Below are 14,493 nucleotides of genomic sequence, written 5' to 3'. Positions count from 1 at the left end.
CCACACCACCGCTGGCGGGGATGAAGGCGGCAAGGACAATTTAGATGACTGGAACCATGACCAGTTTGCCTTGTATATAGCCCACCGTGGTTAGCCACGCCAGAGCGAGCTGGGGGATCAGCTTCACATATGTTGAAGCTTTTAACGAGCCGATGAGCACGTGGTGGGAGTTCCCTGGGGGCCAAGAAGGCTGCCATTTCGAGGTAGACACGCAAATGGATGTCCTAGTAAAGCTGCGCTCGCATCTGGACACTCTTGGTCTGCAAGATGTGGGCATCTCGTCATCCGACGAGAACTCACCGTCGCTGGCGCTGTCCACGCTCACCTCCATGTCATCGAGCACTGACGCTATGGCTGCCATTGGCAAGGTGAACACCCACGGCTACGACGGTCAGAGCCCGTACCGCGGAGATGATCGAGCACCGTTGAAGACGCTTGTGACTCAGTCAAAAAAAAACCTGGGACTCCGAATATAGCGAAAGTGACGCACTCGATATTAATCAAATGGGCGTGTCTGCATTCGTGTACTGACAAGCACTCGATAGTGGTGCTCGGGGTCTCGTTCAATCCAATTTAGGGATAACTGGATCGGTATGCCCAATCCAAAGTACTACGTATTGCTTCAGTACTCGCGTTCGGATGACAGCACGAATACTGTCGTAGCTTTTGACGGATCAACAAAACTGGTGACTGCGAACTCGGGGGACTCTGCAACGACAGTCGTTTGATCCACTGAGCTTCAAAACGGCAGCAGGTCCAGTTACAGCGTGGACAACAGAGCCGAGAGCCACGGGTGCACTGCATAAGTCTTCCAAAGACAATTGATCGGGAACATCTTTCAGTGCGTCGATCCCAGCCGCATCCGTAGGCTTGGATTTATCCTGTCTGCGCCACTTTTTCAGCTACTACATGTACCTCCATTGCACACTGTAAAGCACAAGAAGATTGCGATCAGCCAATCAAATTACTCCTATAAGCTGACGCACAATCACTTCTCCGAAAAGTTCTCGTAGCGGAGACCATGGCGAGCACCTTGATCCCGGCGCGGCCTAGTGATTTGACAACGGAGTTTCTGCAGCAGATTCTGCAGGCTTCGCACCCGTCACATCGTGTGGTTGACTTCCAGTGGGAGCCCATGAACCTCGGAGTCATAGCGGAAGTGGTAATCATCAGAATAGAGTTCGAGTCAACTACCGGTAGCGATTGCAAGAAGGTGGAAAAGCGCTTCGTGGGAAAATTCCTGAGACCGGAATTCCCGTTTGAGTCCATGTTCTCGGTGGAGTCCAAATTTTACAACGAGTTTACAACCAAGGCAGGCGATGCGGCCTTTAAGAATTCGGCTGCAGCTATGGGGTTCCCGTTCGCTATCCCGACTGCGATCTTCACATCCAATGTGCTCATCGTATTGGAGTGCGTGGAGTCGATTAAGACCTTCACGTGTGTGGATGGAAGTCCACCGGACCACATCCCGATGCTGGTGACAAAGCTCGCGCAGATGCACGCTCGCTTCTGGAACCACGACTGCGACGGCCTCGCCACCCCAGCAGGGATTGGTAGTCAACTAACCGGTGAAGAGAAGCGCTTAAGGTTTCCAGATTGTTGGAAGGATTTTTTGGATGATGTTGCGTTGGAAAGTAGCAAAAAGACGACATTGACAGCTTTGTGTCAACGTCTGAGCCGAAAGCCCGATCAGCTCAAACTGGTGCACGACATGGTGGACAGCGGCCCGTCTTGTTTGATTCACGGTGATTTCCACATTGCAAATATGCTTCTACCTACTGGTGGTACAGAAAACGAGGCTACGTGGCTTCTAGATTGGGCGACGTGTGGAAAGGGTAACCCCCTGCGAGACCTCGCCTTCTTTTTTGTTGTCAGCGTCCAAGCAAACCATCGCCGAGCACAAGAAGCACAATGCCTGGAAATCTACCACAATGCGTTGACGACAGAGACGGAAACTGTGCGTCTGTCGTTGGACGAGCTGCGCCGACAGTACAACATGTGCGTGCTCAACCAGTTCTTGATCTTAGTTGTGTTCGACAGCCTCAGCAAGAGCCTCGCGGCGAATGCAAAGACCGAGAAGCTCCGCGTGGAGCTGAACGAACATTTCCGAGAGGTGAATCGCCGCTCATGTTTGAGTGTGTTGGATAACCTTGGTGAGAAGGATCTTCAACTTCTTGAAACCTGATGCTCATGACAATCTTGGCTGTGGATTGATCGTAGCTGCTGACAATCTTCAATTTCCTCTTATGTCCACATGTACACTTTTCTTACAGGGATATCGCGTCGTATTTTAGTATAGCAACCAGCCTTGGCGCCGTCACAGGATGACGCCCACATTATAATAGAGGCGTTCCGCAGATTACGATACGCGTACGTTGTGGTTCCTTGTAGGTCGGTTACCGACTCGGAAGGCGTTTAAAATGGGATGTGTAGTTGGTCCGAGTGAGCCGAAGCAGATTTATGCCTTGCTAGTGGAAGTTACGCTAAAAGCCGCACGTGATACATGAATTCACTGATGAAGGCCTGACTCCAGCCTGAAGTCCAGAAGCAATGGTTGGCCTGGTGGTCAAATTTAGCGGGATCAGTTATAAGTTGGCACTTTTGGATTTGCTATGCATACCGCTACTGCACCCGATTTGTTTATGTGCACTTCCAGTCCACAATGAAATTCGGTCACAATAACACAGAAAGTATGGCTTATTGTATAAAACTGAATAAGTTATACGCCTATTCAGTCTGTAGCATTAGCTTACATCGCCTTTGATGACCTAGTCGTTGCGGCACAAAAGAAGAACCGGGCAGCAGCACATCTCAAACATGGCGCGCTCGATTCCAAAGCCCAACCCGATCTTGGACACCTTGCTGGTGAGCCTGCTCGTGTGCGAGCTCGGTGTCATCACCCACACGCTGTGGGATGACAAGCAAATGCTGTACATCCTCTTTGCCATGCTCTTCGTGGTGGCGCTGGCGGTCAAGCTGACAAAGACCTCTTTTGCCATCGGAGGAGGGTGGTTCTCGCGCACGTTCCTGCAGCATCTTGGAGACCCTCTCAAGAAGGCGGTAACCATGAAGAAGTGGTGCGATCAGTCTTGGCAGCTTGTCATTCACGTGTCCATGACGATCTTCGAACTGTACGTACTGCGCGATGAGACGTGGTGGCAGGACACGACGACCCGTAAGAACCCTGCAGTAGTGGATGAGGAGAAGATTAAACATCTGAATGACTGATCTTAATGCAGTGTGGAATCAGGGAACGGATACGGGCGTGTTCCCGACGCAGAAATTTAGCACAAAGCTGCTTTACATCACCCAACTGGTATAACTTTTAAGTGACAGGGTGCCGTACGTGGGCTAACACTGTACCAATGTTAAACAGGCCATTTGGATTTACACTGCGTTCTCATGCAAGTTCTTGGAGGAGATCCGCAAGGATTATTTGGTTATGATGACCCACCACGTCGTCACAATCGCGCTTGTCACATGGTCGTATGCGGTTGGCTTTTTGCCAGTGGGTGTGGTCGTGCTGCTTCTTCACGACATGACTGATATCCCGCTCGACATGCTGAAGATGGCTAACTACCTCAAGATGGAAGGCGTCCCGGGTCTGTTCACGAGCGAGATCCTGTTCGTCATCACGATCGTGCTGTGGTTTTACTACCGCATCTACCAGTACCCTGCCAAGCTGCTTTACACGACCATGGTGGAGAACCGTGAGGCCAGCATGACCATGGCAGATGCTCACGACTTTACGCAACTGTTCCCACACCCAGGACCGCCGTCGTGGCTGCTCTTCAACGTGCTGCTCACGACGCTGTATTGCCTGCACATTTGGTGGGGACTTCTGTTGGTTCGAGTACTCGTTGGCGTGGTAACCAAGGGTGCTCATGACACGGCGAAAGAAGAGTACGAAGGAACGTCCGACTCTGATAACGAGAGCAAAGAAGACTAGAAAGTTAACACGCTGATGCATGGCAAGACTAGAGTGAGGAGGAAAGTGGCAGGAGAGAATGAAAAAAAAAATGTGTGCAACTTGCAGCAATGTTAACTTCAACTTACCCCTCAAATTAGATAGCGACTAGGACAGGTGTTGTTTTTGGCGCGAACAGTTTGACAACCAGTGGGATAAAAAGTTGAGATAATGATGGAAGCGTTGGGTGAAGAAGCGCCACCAATGTTCGTGGAGTCGCTGGTGACCGAGGAATCTATTGTGAAAGCGCTGCGAGATATGCTCCCACAGATGAATGCGGACACGGCGACGCTGAAGGTGGTGATGCAGAAGCTAGCGATTCGCTTCGACATGGAGTTCGTGGACATCAAAGCGCAATGGAGGCCACGCATCAAGGCGCTTCTGCCGGATATGCTTGAGCTATGTCCAGGTGGGGATAATTCAGAAAATGAGAGCGACAATGCTGAAGCCCATTCCCAAAAAGAAGACGAAGAAGAAGAAGAGGAAAGTGGTGATTTTCGACCCAGCAGGAAGCGCTCCACTCACAAGCTTAACGCAGTAGTGGATGCAAGCGATGAAGAAGGAGATGCGGATGAAGCCGATGGAAGTGATGTAAATGAGTCTAGACCAGAAGACAGTGACGGAACTGGGAGCGATGATGAGGTCGAGGTTGCTCCAGTGAGGAAGAAGCGAGCAACGGTATGACTTTCATTTTGCCAGATCCTTTTGGAGTGTAGTGAACTGATGTACATCTTTTGTATGTGAGACAGCCTGATAAGACCAGCTCCAAGAAGCGAAAGATCAAGGAATCTGCGCCACCGGTGAAGAAGGTGAAGACTTTTAAGCAAGTGGACCCGCCAGGACTGGCTTCGTTGAAGGAATTGGGTCGCGCGGCTGGCGTTCTTAAGTGCGTACTCTGCAGCTGATTTGGGATGTGTAATGCGCGTTATATGGCATTAACGTTGTCTTTCCGGTTTAGCCCCCAAGTATACAAGCTCCTGAAGAGTGCGGAGTCGACAGATGAAGCAGAAGATATTCTGCGCGAACGGCTGCAGGATGCTGGTGTTAGTTTTAGCGGCTCGTATCCAACGAGCCGCGACATCAGCGCAGCGAAGAGAAAACACGATAAGGATAAGGAGCTGGAGGGCATCGACACCAGCTTGATCATCACAGGCGGTCGATCGCGTCGTGGGTCTGGGCAGCGCATTTCGTACAAGGAAGACCGCATCAGTGGTGAAGAAGATAACGCCGAAGAAGAAGAAAGCGACGGCGACATCGAAGACGCGCCCAGTGAGTCCGACGACGCATCGGAGGCGTCATTTTAACAGTGCTGTAATCCTGTAGCTAGCTGCAGCTAATACTGTAGAATATTTTTTCCCGGCATGGTGTGTATTTGACTGCGTGTATACATTTACAAAATATGTATACAACATATTCATCCTGATTGGCTAAAATTTGTCGAATTTTAGTAGGCTGGGTGGTTGGTGGTGGGGGCGCGTGGACTGTTTGGTCTTGGGGCCGACGCTCACCAGTTTCCAGAACCCGAACGTGAAGCAAGAATCATGCCGTCCTACAGCCAGGAACCTGAAGATGCTCAGCGTGCCGCTAAGGCTCGCGGCTCGCACCTTCGCGTGCACTTTAAGCACTGCCGTGAGGTCAGCCACGCCATCAAGGGCATGCCCCTGAACAAGGCTAAGAGCTTCCTGCAGGCCGTGCTTGAGTACAAGCAGGCTGTGCCCTTCACTAAGTTTACGGGCGGCTGCGGCCGTCACGCTCAGGGCAAGCTCCGCGGTGCCGCTGGCGACAAGTGCAAGTGGCCCCAGAAGGCCACCAAGATCATCCTTGACCTGGTGAAGAACGCTGAGGCCAACGCCGAGGTCAAGGGCCTGGACACTGACCTGCTGTACATCTCGCACGCTCAGGCCAACGCCGCCATTAAGCAGCGCCGTCGCACATACCGTGCTCACGGCCGCATTGGTCCCTACATGTCCAACCCGGCCCACATCGAGCTGATCCTGACGGAGAAGCGCGCTAACGTTGCCAAGGCCGTGGAGGAGGCCAAGCCCGTCAAGGTTTCCCGCAAGCGTCAGGCCCAGCTGCGCCTGAAGTCGGGAGGCGGTGTTCCAGCTAACTAAGTTGATTTCGACACATGGGATATCTCTTGCCTGGAAACACGAACGGTCAGTCGGGAACGAGCGACTGTAGACGCAACGGGGTGGCGAAAAGTTTGCTAAAACTTTTTAATACAGCCTTGCCGAGAAATGGGTTCTACTGATGCAGTGTCTGTTGCCAAGAGCAAGCGGGTTTTCCAGTTTGTCTTCAATGGTGTATCCACGCGTGTCGTTGTGGTTGTTTTTTTTTAGTGCGTACAGGTGCAGGGTGCAGGTTCGGCAGCTACGGATGTGAGAACAGATGTAGGGACGCCAGGTATGAAGCGTGGCGTGGAAATTAACAGGGGTGAGCTGTGGTTTGCAAGCAGCTAGGTAATCGGAGTCGTTTGATGTGCTCCGACGATGGTTAAGTCACTGACAATAGCGCGGCTGTTTGTAGCAATAAAAACTGAAGATAGCAGGTCGGTCCATGCTTGCAGTCGATGTCGCGATGGGAAGTGAATTACCCAAACTTGCAGCGTACTTGGGTCTTGAATGGTCATCCACCACTTGGATGCACCACAAGCATCGGTCTCCTCCACGGAAGTGACAAGACTGATGTTATGGAGACGCATCACGTGCTTGAATCTACCGTAGTGCAGGATGTGTTGTGCTTGATCGAGGTGTAGATGTTGCTTCCGCTTTTGTATTTTCGGCATGAAGAACCCCACCGGTTCTTCTATATAGAGCCACTCACTCCCTGTAGTTGCTGTGTCATCGTCACTAACGGTACTATCTTCTTCGCAAGTGTCTGTGTCAGTACCGATGTGTGTAGTCTTCTGTCTTGATGGGCACAGGGACGGAAAGCGCTGCCAGATTGCTCCAACACCAAGCATGGCACAACACGTAGTAGCTGCTTATTGAGGACTTTAGTGTACTGAATTGCATCTTGCCAAATACAACTCGCAACCCGTTGTTCCTCGAAAAGCTTGAGCACTCGATGCTTATCATTCAGAAATAGACTCGGAAACTTGTTCATCTTTAAACCAATCGTATCCTGATATGCTCCAAGGCAACGGAGTTGTTGACCTGAAGCATGGTTGCACATACGACCATGAAGTTGCAGAAAACGCCATGGACTCACATGTCAACAAGGTGCAGAGCTTTCGTGTCAAAAGATACTTCAGGTAACACCAAATTCGGCTCAAAATACCCATAATAACACCCATTTTGTTTATTGAGCACCCAATTTGAGTTTATCAATTCTGGGGCCTACTTTTGGCGGGAGTGGCTTGCAAACCGCGCGGCAAAGTCAAGATGAAGCAGAAGACGCAGAGCTCTCTGCTGAATTTCTTCAGTCCTCCGTCATCAGAAGGAGGGTCATCCAAGAAGAAGAATGCGGCTGCTGCTCCGACCAGCAGCAACGGTAGCTCCAAGAAGAAAGCAGGTACCAAATCGGAGACTAAGCTGGGCTCCACCCGCAAAAAGATCGAGTTCTCGCCCAAGCTCAAGCGCAATCCCGCGGCGAAGGAGAAAGAGGCCGCACATGTGGAGATGGAGGACGTAGACAAAGCGTCAGGCGTGGGATCGAAACGCAAGGCGTACGAGGATTTCCTAGGCACGAGCTCCGAGGAGGACGAACCCATAAAGACGAGTAAAACGACGAAAGAGGAAAAGCCGAAGAAACGAGCCGGTAAAATTGTCATTGAAGACGACGACGACTCCGACGACGAGCCTGCAGCACCAGCTTCTCGTCGTAAGAGCAAGGCAACCACTCGAAACGTTGTAGAGGAATGGGAGCAAGATTCGCCCGAGGAGCGAGGTGACGGGGAGGAGTCGGAGTTTAGTGGCGCCGAGGAAGAACTTTCAGATGACGACATTGATGATCTGGTGGATGAAGAGTCCGAAGAAGAATCCAAGCCACCGAAGAAGCGGCGAAAGAGTGCTCCTGCAGCGACCAAGACGAAAAAAGTAGCATCAAAATCCTTTCTGTCTCCTCCACCAGCAGCGAAGAAGAAGTGGGGAAACTCGACGCCTACGTCAAGCACCAAAAAGTCTGCACCACTAGCTGATGGCCCCGCCTTGCCCAGTTCTGTGGCTGGAGCTGGCAACCACATTCATGATTCGCTGCCGTGGCTGCACGAAGAACGGCGTGATATTAATGGCAACACACCAGACTCTCCTGACTACGATCCACGCACTCTGAAGATTCCTCCGGAGTTTGTGAAGAAGGAAACTCCAGCCATGGTGCAGTGGTGGGAAGTCAAGTCTCGAAACATGGACACTGTGCTGTTTTTCAAGGTGGGCAAGTTTTACGAATTGTTCCACATGGACGCTGACATTGGCTTCAAGGAGCTGAACCTCATCTACATGAAGGGAGATAAGGCACACTCAGGCTTCCCAGAGATCGCGTACTCGAAAATGTCGTCCCAGCTGGTTGCCAAGGGCTACAGAGTGGCTCGTGTGGAACAAACCGAAACTCCAGACATGCTGAAGGTCAGGAACAGTTCGTTAGCGAAGAAGGCCAAAGTGGTTCGTCGTGAGGTGTGCTCTCTACTGTCCATCGGTACGAACACTGTGAGTTTCCTGGATGCTCCTATCTCGTCTCAAGACCAAGTGTCCAAGTACCTTCTTGCACTGAAAGAAGCTTTTGACGCTACGCAGAAGTCTGTACGCTTTGGTGTGTGTATGGTGGACTGCTCTACTGGTGCCTTTCAGCTCTCCGAGTTTGACGACACGGAGCAGCGAGACCGTTTAAAGACGATGTTCGCCCAATTTCACGTCGTGGAGATCGTGACCGAGCGCTTCAACATCTCTGACGATACGAAGATGGTGCTAAAGCACGCAGCACCTGGTGCGATTCGCTCGTCACTGCGAGTGGGTAAAGAGTTCTGGGATGCCTCGAAAACCATCGATGAAATCGAACGCGCGGGGTATTTCAAGGAGCATGGATGGCCAGGTGCAGTACTGTATTTCCTGGAAATGGATAAAGTCGTCAAGTCCGAGGGACAACTCGCAATCAGCGCTCTGGGAGGCTGCATCTGGCACCTGCGACGCTGTCTCATCGACCACGAATTGCTTTCTCTCTGCAATTTTAAGAGGTACAAGCCTTCGGACGAAGAGGCTCGAGAAGCACGTGCAAACCGGGAAGCTATGTCTGCTGCTAAGGCGGAGCTGAACCAGCAGTATGTCGTGTTGGATTCCCAGACGATCCAGAACCTAGAAGTATTATGCAACAGCTTCAATGGATCGCGGTCGGGCGCTCTTATCGATATCATGGACAAGACTGTGACAAGCTTTGGTCGCCGCATGTTCCAGGAGTGGGTGCTCAAGCCTTTATGCAAGATTGGCGATATTCAAGAGCGTCTCGACGCCGTTGAGGAACTGGGTACCAGTGGTGATTTGATGATGGAGATCCGCGAGTTTCTCCGTAAATTACCGGACTTGGAGCGTCTGCTGTCGCGAATCCACGCGCTGGGATCTGCGTATCGCTCGAAGGAACACCCGGACAGCCGTGCAATTATGTACGAGTCACAGATATACAACGTTCGCAAGATCAAGGACTTTTTGGCTGTGCTCAACGGATTTGACGAGGCAATGAACCTTACGCTCGAGCTGGGTCCTCGTTTATCGCAGTCTAACTCGCCGATTTTGCAGTCGCTCTTGAAGAGATACGCGATCGAGGATGGAGTTCAGCCGGACGTTAATCGGGGACATTTCCCCGATCTTACAGAGAAGTTGGAGTTCTTTAAGCGCAGTTTCGACCAAGCTTCGGCCAAAAAGAGCGGTGTGATCGTTCCTCAAGCCGGTATAGACCCCGAATTTGATGCTGCTTGTGCTGAAATCGCTGAGGTTGAAGCTGAGCTGGCGGATTATTTGAGTGAGCAGCGCAGTGCACTACGCTGTCGACAGATTTCATACTGGGGCAAGAAGAAGGAGGATCGCTATCAATTGGAAGTTCCCGAGAGCGCATTGTCGAAGCAGCCGAAAGAGTACGAGCTCAAGTCTCGCAAGAAAGGATACAAGCGCTTTCACACGCCGACAATTCGTGCGTTATTGAAGCGATTGGCTACCGCGGAGGAGCAGAAAGAAGAAGCACTCAAGGATCAGACACGCCGCATTTTCCACAAGTTTGACGAAGACTACAAGTATTGGATGAAGGCGGTGCAATGTCTGGCGGTGTTGGACTGCTTAGTCAGTCTCGGCTTACTCAGCAGTCAGAGCGAAGGGTACACAAAGCCCGAAGTGGTGGCAGCAAGCGCTGCGAATGATGGAAAGCCTTTTATTGACATCGAAGAGGGCGTACACCCTTGCGTTGCAGCAACATACGGCAGTGGCGATTTCATCCCGAACGATGCACAACTGGGTATTCAAGGCAAGGGCCAAATGGTTCTCCTCAGTGGACCAAACATGGGTGGAAAGTCGACTTTGCTGCGTCAAACGTGCGTCTTGACACTCATGGCTCAGATCGGCAGCTTCGTTCCTGCTGCAAAGTGCCGTCTTAGCCCCGTGGATCGCATTTTCACTCGAATTGGCGCGTCCGACCGCATCCTTGCGGGTCAAAGTACGCTCTTCGTGGAGTTGGCAGAGACAGCGACGATCCTGAACCACGCGACTAGCCACTCGCTTGTCATTTTGGACGAATTGGGACGAGGAACGTCGACATTCGACGGCACGGCCATCGCATATTCAGTTGTGGAGCATTTGCTGAGCGACATCCAGTGCCGAACCATGTTCGCAACTCATTACCACTCGCTCGTTGAAGAGTACGTGGAAGACGACAGAGTATCGCTGGGTCACATGGGATGTATCGTCGACCCTGAGAACGAACGCAAGGTGACCTTCCTGTACAAGCTGGAGGACGGTATGTGTCCCAAGAGCTATGGTATCAACGTGGCCATGTTGGCCAAACTGCCGGACGAAGTGATCGAATGCGCTGCTAAGAAGTCGGAGCAGTTTGAACGCTCCTTGCAAGCCAATTCGCACACGGAGCTGGAGAACATTCGACTCGCTCAAAAGGTGCGAGAAGTGCTAGCAGAGGGTGAGGCGGGGATAGACAAACTCAAGCAATTATGGGAGCAAGCACGTAATGCAATCCGAGCTTGATAGTGTAGCCATCTGACCTCAGTACATGTACTACTGAAATAAGCAAATCGTCAATTTCAAAGCTCAAAAATGTGTCAAAGGACCAGGTCGCTGGTGGAGTTGGCGGTGGCGGCCGTGGCGCTCTACACACCCGTTCAGGAGCTTCTTGAGTATGTGGAGTTGCTGCCTAGCACTATCCGCCGCCAGTTGTTCCGTGAGTTGTCCAATTTTCGGCTGCGTGAGATGGAGATGGAGTGGGAGACGGCTGCGCAAAACGAACGACCGGAACCACGCGACGGATACGACCCCCTGGTTGGCGATAAGTTTCTGTTTGACCTAGAGACTCAACGTGTATGGGAGCACCGTATGAATGCAGTAAGACTAGGCTACGGCCCGATTCCGATCGAGAACACGGCTGCTGCTCAGGGACGCAGGCGCAACGCTCGACACGTATTTTGGGAGCATCAATTCCGATCATTACTCAAGCTGCGTACGCCGTTGAAGCCTGCGGTGGATGTACTAACAGAATATCAAAAACTTTTCGTGGACGTTGTGGAGGTTCTTAAAGTGCACGGCCGTGAAGTCTGTCAAGATAATTTGAAATTGGTCCTGGCGCTTCAACAACTTCGGAGACTGGAGGTTCATCATCCAGAGCAGCAAAATACCTGCTGGAAGACTATGGGAACATTGATCCAGGAACATCCGTATCTAGAGGAATTGGGCTTCTTTCATGGCAAGTTAAGTGATAACCAAATTGCTCAGGTCCGCAACACTCTAGTGAAGCCAAGCCCGACGTTAGACGAGCAGCTGGAGACCAGTAGAATCACGACGCTGGAGTTGGTGTCCGTGAAGATTCGCTCTGAAGGTTTTCGTCAATTGGTGGGTCTTGTGACTGATATGACGCACCTCACCCAGTTGAGATTGAGCAATACCATCACGGATTTCGACACGAAGCTGCTCGTCGACGCAGCATTTCGTGCCCCGATGCTACAGTGTCTCTTCTTGGAGCATAACGAGTTAGAGGACGACGCATTCATAGGGCTTTCCAAACTGCGCAAGTCATTGGCATTACGACATCTTCGTCTCAATGACAATGATGTGTCATCCGCGACGGTGAGGGCGATCTGTAGCGCTAGTATGGATGGTGTATTGAATCTGCAGCGACTTGAACTGGCGAACAACGTGCAGATCGGCGACCCGGGTATCCACGCATTAACGCCAATGCTGGCTTCTCCAGACACCGAACCAACCACGGTTTTGACGCATCTAGACGTTCGTGGCTGCAATTTCGGCCTCGAAGGTGCCACCAATCTGCTGTTAGCTCTGAGCCAAAACAAGACCGTCAATCATTTAAATATCGCTCAAAATTTCCTCGATGTGGGCTTTGGCGATGTGCTTGCAGACTTTCTGTTTGCCAACGAATGTGTCACACATCTGCAGGCGAATGGAGTTGGACTGGGACTAGCAGGCGTGTCTGCTCGATTGTTGACTGCATTGGAGAGAAACACAACGCTCACTTCCCTCTCGATGGGAGCCAATCGGTTGCGAAATGACGGCGCGACCGCAATACTCCGAGCACTGGTAAAGCGAGGGCAGACGAAGTCATTCACACTGGTGGATTTGAGTGGAAATCTACTCACATTGAGTGGGTTAGCGACGATAGCTGGGATACTTGGAAGCTCCACAAGCGACACCACGATAGACTCCGATAATTCAAGAAACGATCGTATCGACGGACAAGAAATTGTTCGCAAGAATCGGAAGCGCCGCCGTACAGATACATCGAGTCCGCGCAACTCGAACAGCAAACACATCGAAGAGTTGTGTCTGCTGAATAATGATTTTATGGGGAAAGGCGAGTATGTGGGTGACAGCTCCACGCTAATAAAGTCCATTCGACGCTGCGTGGGTCATCTCAAGAGTAATGAGTGGGCAACACAGCACCAAGTCTACGACGATGAAGTGTAGAGCAATAGAAATACATTGACTGAAACCAAATATGTACCTTGGCAGCTTGACGAATTCGCCCATCGATTGCCAAAATTCCCTCAAAGCTTCAAAAAGTAGTTTGTTGACTACACGGAATGACGCGAGATTAATAAACTCCTCGTAAACAGCATCGACGTCCAACAAGCAGCAACACGTTTCACACCAAGACGATCCTTGCCCTCCCCCATTTACCACCGCGAGGAAAACACGCTCGTTTGAACGTCGTATCGGCGGTTGGCATACTGGTGTTGACGCCACTCGCGATCTTCCTTTTGCTGGATGAGGAAACGCCGCTTCTCTTGTAGCTCTACCATATGCGAATCCAAAGAGTCAAGTATACTCTGTAGCGGATGAGGGAATTCCTCGATCTCTTCATCCGAGCTAAGACTGTCCACATCGCGCAGTGGTTCATCGCCAGCATCTTCACTGTCATCGTCGTCGTCTCCTTCGTCATAACCTTCATCATCTCTCTCTTCATCGTTTGGCAACGCTTTCTCGTTCAGACGACGCTTCTTGGCCAAGTTATAGCTCTTCCTGTACTGCTCATCTTTGCCACGCTTGGATGGTTTCTTCGAGTTTCTGAAAGCAGGTGGCTGGGGAAGCTGGTCGTTCACAGGCGAATTGTCCTTTGAGTGGTGGTGGCTATCCTTTGCATCCGAAAAGCTACTCGACCCAGACCCTGCATAACGTTATAAGACAAACAAGAAATGCGAATCATGAGCTTCAACATTTGAGTACTATGACCACATAGCAGCACGCACATGTGTTATCTGACGAGCCGACCGACTGGTTGTCGATTCCGTCATCATACAAGTCAGCATCGCCGTCAGCTCCATCGTCCCACGTATCTTCTGGTTCCATCATGCAAGTTGAGGACGTATTTTGAGTCGATGGAAGAATATAGCATACAGCAGTACAACTCAACGCACCTGGACTGGATTGTTTTTCGGTAATACTCGAGCTGTGCTCGTCAGCAGCATCTTCGTTGCCTGTTTGGGGTGTCTGAACCGGGGAATCGGGCTCATGCTCATTCTCGTCTCCATCAAAAACAGCAGCATCCTCGTTCCCTGTTTGAGGTGTCTGAGCTGGTGACTGGGGACGAGGAGATGGCGGGTCGTCGCATTTGTCTTCACCAGCACCATCACAAACCCCAGCATCTCCAATGATTGTCTGGGATGCAGGCTGGACTGGAGCTTCTATCACGTACATTAAATCATGCCCACCACTATCTCCATTCGCAATAAGTTCTTCCGAGTTGTGTGCCGTATTGACTTTCTCTTCAGCCGCATTGCCCTCCGTATTCATAGCGGTCGAGACATAATTCACTTCTTCATTAGCTGGCACGCAGTCTTGCTCTTTTGTTTCTTCATCGGGGGTTGTTAC

General features: G+C 51.2%; 7 protein-coding genes across 7 annotated transcripts; 5 read left to right on the top strand and 2 right to left on the bottom strand.

The window, feature by feature from the left end:
• Positions 1-1,021: 1,021 nt before the first annotated feature.
• PITG_03356 (uncharacterized protein) lies at positions 1,022-2,185 on the top strand (the record flags this gene model as incomplete). Its single annotated transcript, XM_002906383.1, has 1 exon — positions 1,022-2,185. One exon carries the CDS (start codon positions 1,022-1,024, stop codon positions 2,183-2,185), a length of 1,164 nt encoding a protein of 387 aa, XP_002906429.1.
• A 588-nt stretch (positions 2,186-2,773) lies between these two features.
• On the top strand, positions 2,774-4,027 carry PITG_03355 (uncharacterized protein; the record flags this gene model as incomplete). The annotated part of the gene is made up of 3 exons (XM_002906382.1): positions 2,774-3,175; positions 3,240-3,316; positions 3,377-4,027. 3 exons carry the CDS (start codon positions 2,818-2,820, stop codon positions 3,947-3,949), a joined length of 1,008 nt encoding a protein of 335 aa, XP_002906428.1.
• Positions 4,028-4,786: 759 nt separating this feature from the next.
• On the bottom strand, positions 4,787-5,153 carry PITG_03354 (uncharacterized protein; the record flags this gene model as incomplete). Its single annotated transcript, XM_002906381.1, has 2 exons — positions 4,787-4,840; positions 4,908-5,153. The coding sequence occupies 2 exons, from the start codon at positions 5,151-5,153 to the stop codon at positions 4,787-4,789; spliced, it is 300 nt and encodes a 99-aa protein (XP_002906427.1).
• Positions 5,154-5,469: 316 nt separating this feature from the next.
• On the top strand, positions 5,470-6,221 carry PITG_03353 (60S ribosomal protein L17-2; the record flags this gene model as incomplete). The annotated part of the gene is made up of 1 exon (XM_002906380.1): positions 5,470-6,221. The coding sequence occupies one exon, from the start codon at positions 5,509-5,511 to the stop codon at positions 6,079-6,081; it is 573 nt and encodes a 190-aa protein (XP_002906426.1).
• Positions 6,222-6,425: 204 nt separating this feature from the next.
• PITG_03352 (uncharacterized protein) lies at positions 6,426-6,932 on the bottom strand (the record flags this gene model as incomplete). Its single annotated transcript, XM_002906379.1, has 1 exon — positions 6,426-6,932. One exon carries the CDS (start codon positions 6,930-6,932, stop codon positions 6,426-6,428), a length of 507 nt encoding a protein of 168 aa, XP_002906425.1.
• Positions 6,933-7,353: 421 nt separating this feature from the next.
• Positions 7,354-11,142, top strand: PITG_03351 (DNA mismatch repair protein Msh6, putative; the record flags this gene model as incomplete). Its single annotated transcript, XM_002906378.1, has 2 exons — positions 7,354-7,415; positions 7,467-11,142. The coding sequence occupies 2 exons, from the start codon at positions 7,354-7,356 to the stop codon at positions 11,140-11,142; spliced, it is 3,738 nt and encodes a 1,245-aa protein (XP_002906424.1).
• A 69-nt stretch (positions 11,143-11,211) lies between these two features.
• PITG_03350 (uncharacterized protein) lies at positions 11,212-13,089 on the top strand (the record flags this gene model as incomplete). Its single annotated transcript, XM_002906377.1, has 2 exons — positions 11,212-12,766; positions 12,863-13,089. 2 exons carry the CDS (start codon positions 11,212-11,214, stop codon positions 13,087-13,089), a joined length of 1,782 nt encoding a protein of 593 aa, XP_002906423.1.
• Between the last annotated feature and the right edge of the window lie 1,404 nt (positions 13,090-14,493).

The sequence above is a fragment of the Phytophthora infestans genome, genomic scaffold (genome assembly GCF_000142945.1).
Source record: "Phytophthora infestans T30-4 supercont1.4 genomic scaffold, whole genome shotgun sequence".
NCBI lineage: Eukaryota > Oomycota > Peronosporomycetes > Peronosporales > Peronosporaceae > Phytophthora > Phytophthora infestans.
This window is presented reverse-complemented; position numbering and strand designations above follow the sequence as displayed.